At 50.2% G+C, this 10,350-nt stretch overlaps 1 protein-coding gene across 1 annotated transcript in view; it reads right to left on the bottom strand.

The window, feature by feature from the left end:
- Positions 1-3,120, bottom strand: part of Igsf3 (immunoglobulin superfamily member 3) — a 97,148-nt gene extending 94,028 nt beyond the window's left edge. The window contains exons 1-2 of the mRNA XM_013349925.2: positions 3,001-3,120; positions 1,744-2,401 (exon numbers count right to left, since the gene is read on the bottom strand). Coding sequence (XP_013205379.1) covers positions 1,744-1,786 — 43 coding nt within the window. The 5' untranslated portion in view covers positions 1,787-2,401; positions 3,001-3,120. The remainder of the gene's footprint in view (positions 1-1,743; positions 2,402-3,000) is intronic.
- Positions 3,121-10,350: the final 7,230 nt, after the last annotated feature.

Here is a 10,350-nt window from a genome sequence, read left to right as displayed (position 1 = left end):
AGGGAGGGAGGGAGGGAGGGAGGGGGAGGGAGGGAAGGTACTAATGTCATAGTTCCATTTTCCCATTGGTGGCCCCTTCTGTCCTGAGTCCCACCCATCCATCCCCACAACCATATGCCCGGGAAGTGGGGCAGGAGTGGGGGTGGGGCTGTTTGTATCCTCCAGTCTCCATGAATTACTAACTGCTGATTCAAGCTGAGACACAATGACAGATCCTGCACAACACCTATAAACACAGTCAAAGAGACCAGCCAAGGGAAACCGACCTGCTTGCTTTCCTGTACCTGAGCACACAGGAGACCTGGGGATCCTGCATCCCAGCAACAGCACAAAGGGACTAAACTCTCGGCCAGCCAGAGGTGTGCACGCCTGGGCATAAGTGCACTAGGCAGGCAAGGGCTGGCACTTCCGGACTCACACACTCGCTCCTCAGCTCAGCCGAAGACTCCACTCCCACACCGGAGGAGAATCTGCTGTAGCTGCTCCAAGGTGGCTACCCGACTCTCAAGATTTTTTTTAGGAAGATGCCTTAAAGACATCAGCCTGTACCCAAGTTCATTCACCACAGAATGAACACACTGATTATGAGTTTCAAACATGGTGCAAGGCAGTCAAGATTTTTTTAAGGACATCTTACATCTCTTAATTGCAGACTTAGGATGTTTTATTGAGATTCAGATGTCAATCAAGATGAGGCTGAGATGGGAATTCAAGTCTCTAACTCCAAAGTCCACCCTCATTCCACACACCTGTCAACTTTCGTAAGGGCACAGATAATTCAGAGACAATCTCCAGGCATAAATCCCGTAAATTCAAGACACCTAGAACAGAGAAGCAAAGGGCCAACACCGACAACTTCTCGAAATGCAGAGGGTACAGTCACACCAAGGAGGTAGGGGGTGTGTCCACCCTCCAGGTCTGAGATCTGGTAAAGGAATGCACTGGGTGCCGGCTATCAAGTTTATTATAAACTGACGCATTGGCATATACACAGTGGGGATGTGCTCGAGGCAGCACAAGAATGGACAAGGGGGTGGGGAAATCTACAGTGGAGATGAGAGCCTTAAGAGAGGCGTCAAGGGCTCACTTCTGAGACCACAGTTTCTTCCTCCTACTCTGAGCCTTCAGACTTTCCTCTGAGGGTATGAAAACCAATCCTCACGTACCTCTTGCGGGCAGCTCCAAGGTCCCCAGCTTCACCTCCTACAAGGACCATGAGCTGGGCTTCGTTGGTACTGAGACACAAAGCTAGTGTCTTCAAACACATTTAGCCTACAGACTTCTTTGGCAAGACAAAGCCTCCCTTCAACCCCTCCCCCCGCCCCCCGCCCACCCACTCCCACTTCCCCCTCCAAAAACAACAAAAAGAAAAGGCACCGTCATTCATCAAACCACCTCTCCCAACAGGGTGAGAATTATGTTGTAACTTCCCTGGAACCAACATAGACCAACACAAAAGTGAAAACCCTGGAAGCCTCAGCCCACACACCAATCCCTAAGCCACAGGGGCTTCACCCAAAGGCCCAGGGCAGTAAATACTCCTGCTTAAGGACAACCCGTATTCCACCATTCTTCCTGGGTCAGAAATGGACCCTCTTGGTACTTGAATCCACTCTGTCACACTCTGGCTACCCCTTGCTGTCCCCCAGAGCCCGGTGTTGATGGGAGAGAACCACAAGGAATTAGCAATGGGAGCAGGCTAAACTTTCACAGCAGCCATAGAACGGATCAGCAGTCACTTACCCAGCACAGCCAGACAGCCCAGCACTGGGAAAAAGCACTTCATTTCGGCAGCCGCAGCAGGAAGAGGACACGGCACAGGGCACCGTGCTTCTTCTCCCACCGCCTAATCTCTCATTACTGCCAATCCACTTATAGCTCCAGGGAACAGTTTGGAAACAGAACTTCACCGGGGAAAACGAGATCCAGTCAACGACAGCAGGAGAGAGTTGGGGGCAGGGGAGGGGAGTGGCATAGGCAAGAAGAGTCCTCCAGGCTAAAAAGGCAGGGTCCAGAGTGATTCCAAAGGCGCTCTAGGCTTCTGCCACATTGTATGCCTTGCAGTCTCCACCGGAACTGTGGAGGAAAACGGTTGGAAAGAGAGTCTGCGAAAACCCTTTCATCCGTTGATTATACAGAAATGTCCTTGGCTTTCGCAGTGAAGGTGTCTGAGATCTCTCATTCGGATCCCCCGGAGGGAACTAGGTAGGTTTTGTCAAAACCTTGGCCAGTCAAAGCACCCTGACTGGTAAAGACACGTCGGGTTTCTTCATCGAAAAGTCCATCTCCATCCATGGTGATAGGTCACGGTGCTGTCACCTGCCCCCAAACCTCCCAGATGCACAAGAAGTAAGCTGGCATTCAGTAGACCGGGAGCGGTCCCACAAAAGCCGGCAGATTTCTAAAACAAACACAGCAGACGTTTATCCAAGGCCAACACAACCGCCGCAAAACCAAGAGAGGCCGAAGCGCCGGGTTGGCCGAGCCACCCGGGTCCCCTCCCAGGGCTAGGGGCAGCCCGTGTGTGCATCCTGACCTTGTACAAGTCTTACCTTCCGTGCCCTACGCCTCAGTTTCCCCGCCCAGAGCAGGGCAATTATGATTGTTCTCAAAACACTTTCACCAAATGCCTCTCACTCGCGGGCTTTTCCCGTCGCGGTCCACGGAGCGGGGCGCGGCGGGCAGCCCCACCCTCGGCAGCGCGGGTCGCCACGGGGCTGGCACGGGGCCGCGACTCGGGGCGCCGGCCGTGGGAGCCGGGGCGCGCCGCGTCCCAGGTGGCCCGCTATTGTTTTACCTCCCCGGCGGTTGATTCTGAGACGCTGGCAAAGAAAAGGCACCGAGAAGAAGGGGGCCCGGGGCTCCCCTCGCCGACCGCCGAGCCCGCTCCGCGCACGCCGGGTTGAACGGAGGAAGGGGCTTGGGCCCGGAGCGGGACGCCCATCCTCACGCCATGCTCCCCGCGCCCCTGAAACCCGATCAGCGCCCGCCCGCGCTCACCTCGCCCGGGGTCCCGCAGCTCCCAGCGGCCGATAGTCCGCCAGTACGTGTCCCGCACGCCTCCCAAGACGCGCAGCTTCCTCCTCGCCTCCCGCTGCGGCTCGGGCTGCCCAGCTCCCGCCCCGCCCCAGGCCCCGCCCTCCAGCTCCGGCCTGGCCCGCAGCTCCCGGCGTGGCGAGCAGGGGCGAGGGCGGTGGCCTCATAGGGACACGCCCCCGGTTCGCCCCGCCCACCGCCCCGGAGCTCCAAGGCTGAGCCGGTGCGCAGCTGCGGACCACCTGGTCTGAGCTGATGGAAAGTTAACCCCGGGTTCGCGCACCGTGGCCCCTTATCAAACCCCAGGCTCTAGGGTAGCGTTTTTTGCCCGATAAACAATAGCAAAGCCCTTTGCTAGAGACTTAAATTTGGTTTTGTAGTGAACCCCCACATTGTGTTTCACTCTAGTACAGAATCTGGACCCCGAAAACAACCTTGGCTCTTGCCCAGATGCCTCCACTTCTTAGCTGGGGGCCTTAACCCCGGTTGCTTAACCTCCCTGTGCCTCAGTTTGCTCATCTAATACGAAAAGGAAATAACCCCTGCTTAATAGGATTGCGTGAGATGTCCACGTCGCTCTTGTAAAGCACTTAGCGGAAGGCCTCATATGTCAAAGGCACTCAGTAGAAATGAACTGTCATTATTTTAAAACAGTACTCGCCATGCAAGTGCCTCCATATTTATTCGATATTACCAAACGCAAAGTGCTAAAGCGACTCATTACAGACAGAGAAAGACAGAAAAGCCGTTTGAGGAGCTCGTTGTCTATTTGGGGACACTAGCATGAGTCCTGCATAACTGGAAAACGGGGTCAAGGAAGGCCCCCAACCCTGTGTGTTACGAGGCGGGATGCTGGGCAGGATGGGGCCAGCATCTCCTAGAGAAAACTGAGCAGAATTCCGTGGAACAGAATATAGGGGCAGGGGAGATACAGAGGCCATCACAGGCCCTGGGAACACACCTTCGGAGGCCCAGGGGGGAAGGACTCAGTACCTACAGCAGACAGCTCTGCGGGCCCCTAGGTGGGCTGGAGGGAAGACTGGCGAAAAGGGAATCTGTAATAAAGAATCAGAAGTTAGAAGGGTGAAAGACTGGGCCTTGGGCTTGGGTCCAGGGGACTCCCTGGAAGGGTTGGAGTAGGGAACTGTAGCTGACGGTTGTGTATTTTATAAAACCACTCAGCTAAGGCATCAAGGGATTTTCTGGAAGACTGAAGAAGTCATGGCTCAGGATGGCTGAAAAATCCAGGAAATGGAAGTAAGCAAGACCACACACGCAGCTACAGGGATAGAGTGGGTAGAGCAGGCCTTGGGGTCACTCCGTGGGATGTCCAAGTGAGTGAGAGAGAGGCTTGGTGACTGAGATCAGTACTCACCAGATCAAGATGAAGGTTTGAGCTTGAGATATGCAAGCAGCATCTTGATTGGATAGCCACGTCCAAAGAAACAACTAGCCAATTCCAGAACTCCGAAAGACTTACTGAATTGTATGGGAGCAAAATACTGTACTAAAAGAAGACATTGCGGAGATGGCTTGTTTGGTAAAGTGCTCCCTGTGTAAATCCCCAGAACCTGCTTGGGGACAATGGTCTTTTATCCTGTCACTTGTATTATTTTTAATAAAATGCTGATTGGCCAGTAGCTAGGCAGGAAGTAGAGGCGGGCCAACGGCAACCAGGCAGGAAGTAGAGGTGGGCCAACGGCAACCAGGCAGGAAGTAGAGGTGTGACCAGGAGAATTTTGGAGAATTATGGGAAGAGGAAAGTTTCAGTCTGCAGTCATTACCCAGACACAGATGAAGCCAGACACAGAGCAAGCAAGATGTGACTGCCTTTCTGGAAAAGGTACCAAGTCCCGGGGCTAACACAGACAAGTAATACGGGCCAATATAAGTTATAAGAAGTTCAGGCTTCTTATTAGCCAATTAGTTTATAATTAATGCAGACCTCTGTGTGATTATTTGGGACTAAACGAATGTGGGACATGGTGGGACAGAAACCTCTGTCAACAAGAACTCACATTAAAAAACAAAAATGTGACCTGGGCAATAGTACCACATGCCTTTAATCCCAGCACTTTATTCCCAGGAGGCAGAGGCAGGAGGATCTCTATGAGTTCCAGGACAGCCTGGTCTACAGAGTGAGTTCCAGAACAGGCTCCAAAGCTACACAGAAAAAACCCTGTCTCAAAAAACCAGAAAAAAAAGCCGGGCGGTGGTGGCACATGCCTTTAATCCCAGCACACGGGAGGCAGAGGCAGGTGAATCTCTGTGAGTTTGAGGCCAGCCTGGTCTACAAGAGCTAGTTCCAGGACAGGCTCCAAAAGTTACAGAGAAACCCTGTCTTGAAAAACCAAAGAAAGAAAGAAAAACCAGAAGAAAAAAAAAACATGTGGATAGCACCCAAGGGATCATGCCTGAGTTGTTGTCCTCTGGGTTCTACACACAAGGACACATATATGTATACATATGCAACAAAAATGAATGTATTAGAAAATACTCATAACTCACTCACCCCCCCCCCATTCAATACCTCTAGCGTACAATACAATGAAGATCTTGTCATGGGGTACCCAGATAATTGGAAAGTGTGTGTTTGTCCTTTCCCCTCTCCCTTGGATGTAACTCCTTGAAAGCAATCTTCCCTGTAACTATCATTTATCCCCAAATAACTCTTGGCGTTTGATCTGTATATGTAATTAAACTACAAATACTTCTATCATATCAAATTGAACATTTCTTGAAGATTTAAAGCATTGTATTAAAAGTCTCCTCTCGGGGCTGGAGAGATGGCTCAGTGGTTAAGAGCACTGACTGCTCTTCCAGAGGATCCAGGTTCAATTCCCAGCTCTCACATGGCAGCTCATAACTGTCAGAAGATCCAGTTTCAGGGGATCTGACACCTTCTCACCAATGCATATAAAATAAAGTTAAATAAACCATAAAAATATTTTTTAAAAAAAAGTCTCCTCTCATAGATTACATATTCCCTCTTTCCCCCAAGATAACAGTGGCCCTGGTGTCTCTCAGCTCTTGCTTACTAGATGCCTTTGTTTATTTCCTAAATATCTATGTGCTGAAGAAATGTCTCTGTTCTCTTCGTATATTCTCTTGAGAAACACGGGCAATGAAACAAATGAATATATAGCACAATGGCCTGTGTTCTAAAGAAAGTGAGGTGATGGAATAGTGTGTGTGTGTGTGTGTGGTGTGTATGGTGGGTGTGTGGTGTGTATGTGTGTGTGCTGTGTATGTGTGTGTGTGTGTGGTGTGTGTATGGTGTGGTTATGTATGTGTGTATGGTGTAAGTGTAGTATGTGTGTATGTGGTGTGTAGTGTGTGTGGTGTGTATGGTGGGTGTGTGGTGTGTATGTGTGTGTGGTGTAAGTGTAGTATGTGTGTGTGTGGTGTGTAGTGTGTGTGGTGTGTAGTGTGTGTGTGCTGTGTGTGTGGTGTGTGTATGGTGTGGTATGTATGTGTGTGTGATGTAAGTGTAGTATGTGTGTGTGTGGTGTGTAATGTGTGTGCTGTGTATGTGTGTGTGCTGTGTGTGTGTGTGCTGTGTGTATGGTGTGGTATGTATGTGTGTGTGGTGTAAGTGTAGTATGTGTGTGTGTGGTGTGTAGTGTGTGTGGTGTGTAGTGTGTGTGGTGTGTATGTGTGTGATGTGTGTGTGTACTGTGTGTATGGTGTGGTATGTATGTGTGTGTGGTGTGTAGTGTGTGTGGTATGTGTGTGTGGTGTGTATGTGTGTGCTGTGTGTATGGTGTAGTATGTATGTGTGTGGTGTGTAGTGTGTGTGGTGTGTATGTGTGTGTGGTGTGTAGTGTGCTGTGTATGTGTGTGTGCTGTGTGTGTGTGGTGTGTGTATGGTGTAGTGTGTAGTGTGTGTGGTGTGTAAAGTGTAGTATGTGTATGGTGTGTGTGTGGTGTGTAGTGTGTGTGGTGTGTAGTGTGTGTGGTATGTATGTGTGTGTGGTGTGTAGTGTGTGTGGTATGTATGTGTGTGTGGTGTGTAGTGTGTGTGCTGTGTATGTGTGTGTGCTGTGTGTGTGCTGTGTGTGTGCTGTGTGTGTGCGGTGTGGTATGTAGTGTGTGTGGTGTGTAAAGTGTAGTATGTGTATGGTGGGTGTGTGGTGTGTAGTGTGTGTGGTGTGTAGTGTGTGTGGTATGTATGTGTGTGTGGTGTGTATTGTGTGTGGTACGTATGTGTGTGTGGTGTGTAGTGTGTGTGCTGTGTATGTGTGTGTGCTGTGTGTGTGCGGTGTGTGTATGGTGTGGTGTGTAGTGTGTGTGGTGTGTAAAGTGTAGTATGTGTATGGTGGGTGTGTGGTGTGTAGTGTGTGTGGTGTGTTTGTGTGGTGGGTGAGGTGAGGAGCAGAACTCTGTTCTAGGTGCGCTGTAACAAGGATCTCTCAAAGAGGTATTGGAACAGAAACTTGATTTAGACGCAGGAAGGAGGAGAGAAAACGGTGATGTCTGCAGGAGAAAGCAAGTGCTAGGCCAGCTAAAATGCTCTGAAATTAAAGTTTTAAAAAAAAAGATTTGTTTATGACTATTCTATGTGGATGTACAACTGTATGCCAGAAGAGAGCATCAGATCCCATAATAGATAGTTGTGAGCCACCTTGTGGTTGCTGGGAATTGAACTTAGGTCCTGAAAAGCAGTCAGTACTTTTAACTGCTGAGCCATCTCTCCAGCCCCCTAAAAAAAAATTTTGTTTTGTTTGTTTTCTTTTTCAAGATAGGGTTTCTCTGTAGCCCCGGCTGTCCTGGAACTTGATCTGTAGACCAGGCTGACCTTGAACGCAGAACTCAGAGATTCACCTGCCTCTGCCACAGTAGCTGGGATTAAAGGTGTATGCTACCACCGCCCAGTACTTCTAACATGGCATAAAGGAGAAACAGGAAGAGTGTGATCCGAGAAGCCACAGAGGTCAGACACAGAGGTCAGACCAGAGGACCTCGTCGGCTGGGAAGCACTTTGGATCCTGGGCTGCAACAGGAAAGGAAGCAGAAGGCAGATGATGGACGGGCCCTCTGACATCGCGCGGTGAGAGGGGTTCATAGCTCCGCTGAGGGCAGTAAGCATGAAGGTCGTGGTGAACGGATGGAGTCTGGGAACCTTTCAGCTGCACTCTCTGAAGAACCGAATATGGAAAAAGTGAGAAAGAGGGTCAAGGACTCTTCTTGAAGGTTCATCTCTGCCTGTTGAGAACTCTCCGCCGTATCAAACTGCCAGCACCCTCCCCAAAACTCAGTTTCCTGGGTCCTCTACCTGGACCTCCAACCTTGAACCTCTGCAGTCAGTAATCCCTTGTCGGTTTCCCAGATTTTTCCTTCTCACCCTGCCTCTCCTCCACCATCCGGATGCCTAGCAACCTCCTCTTTCAACTTTTGGCCTACATCACCATAGCGGATTCCCAGCATTGGGTTCTTCCTACATTCCACACTTAGGAAACATACACAATATGCAAAGAATTATGCCAGCTGCCGGATAGGGAGAGAAGGCCACCGTTAAAATGCCTGTGTCTCCCAGACACAAAAGAAACGACGGGATGAAGTAAACGTAACTGTGAACTGGAATTTGGCCCCTTCAAGAGATGAGAGGCAGGCGCAGAAGTGAGCTGAAAAGGGACTCGAAGGGGACAAAGACATCGGCTGGGAGGAGAGTGCAGAAGACTGACCCCTGTCAGCAAATCCACCCTGTGTCCTGCCTGTGCACTAGCTGCTTGCTTCACCTCTACACCCCAACTTCCCAATCCCCTTCTAGACTGGCCTGGAACAAGGAAGGTATTTCGTGAGTCTTTGAAGACTTTCCCTTCTTCATCAGGGAGCTCAACCCAGGCTGCCCATGCAGCCAGATGGAGAAACAACAAGAAGAGGAGCTGGGGCTGGGTGGGCTAAAGACACAGTCCCTAGGAATCCCAGGCAAGTACCACTGTTAGGCACGGAGGACCCTGGTATCTGAGTTTCCTACTTCGAGAGAACCAGGGAATCTAGACTAGATTTTCTAGAATTCTTCCTAATGTCTAATTTGTTAAATGTTCATTTTTTTGTGTGCACATGGGTCTGTGCTTGTGGGGAGATCAAAGGACAGCTTGCAGGAGTTAATTCTCTCCTTCTAGCATGTGTGCTCTGAAGATCAAACCCAGGCTTGGCTGCAACCTGCGCTCTATGTTATCGCTTTGGCAATCTTGGGGACTGACCTTGGGGCTGCCTACATGCTCAACAAGTGCTCTACCACTGAAATATGTCCACAGCCCCCTTTTCATTTTGAGTCAGGGCCACTAAGTTACCCAAGCTGATCTAGAGTTGCCTGATCCTCCTGCATGACCAGACCCGGCGTTTAAATTCAATGCTGTGGGGAACAAATTTTGTTTTTAAATAAGGTATGGCCAAGAGATTCCATGAGCTTGAGATTTGCAGACCCACGGATGGTTATAATCAAAAGGACCAATTATAAACCCCAAACCAGCAAGACGTTCAAATTTTAAGGCAAAACGAAAAAGGGTGTCTACCAACGTTCTCCTTTGTCATCAGAAAGAAAGTTGGGAGCAAAGCGTTTTGTCTAAAGATAGTAGGCGTAGACAACACTCTCACAAGCAGCCCCAACCCCCGACTCTCCCGTGGGGCTGACTGCTCTTCCGTGTACCAGGAAGTGTCCTGTGAAAAGAGCAGAGCCTCCTACCTCACAGCTCAGTCTGAGCGAGGCTCGAAGCGTGCGCTCAACAGTTCTCCTGAAAACCAGCTTTCCTCAGCGATTACCACCTACACAGACAAGGATCCCCGGAGCTGAGGCTAGGAATAGCTTACGCAGGCTGCCATCTGTCTTCAAACACAGAGACTATTATATCTGGAGACCAGGGTAGAGAGTGGGTAGTCCCCGAAGGCTTCACCCACAGGTGGGTGCTCAGAACCTTCGAGGCGCCACCTAGCGTTAGAGGAGTGAGTAGGTTTGCCCCAGTGCTACTGACGCCTGGATTACCTCCAAGGGGAAAGTCTAATTCTTTTTAGGGAACATTCTCCATTCTCCACAAAACTGTGCTTGCTTCTTTCATTCCTGAGAGAGAACAGTGGCTCTAAAAGCTAAGGCATGAGTTTGGGGTCCGAGTCTGTGTTTAGTGACACATAACTCTGCGTCAGGCTTTTTTGTTTTGGTTTTTGAGATAGGTCCTCACTGTGTATCCCAGACTGGCCTGGAACTCACTATGTGGTCCACGTTAGCCTCGGATTTGAAGCAGTTCTTATGCCCCAAGTGCAAGGACTGCAGGTTTGAGCCTCCGTTCCCACCTACTTATCCTTTCTGGTCTGAGG

This window comes from Microtus ochrogaster, chromosome 21 (assembly GCF_000317375.1).
Source record: "Microtus ochrogaster isolate Prairie Vole_2 chromosome 21, MicOch1.0, whole genome shotgun sequence".
NCBI classification, from domain to species: domain Eukaryota; kingdom Metazoa; phylum Chordata; class Mammalia; order Rodentia; family Cricetidae; genus Microtus; species Microtus ochrogaster.
The sequence above is the reverse complement of the archived record's forward strand: the minus strand, read 5'-3'. Positions and strand labels throughout refer to the sequence as shown.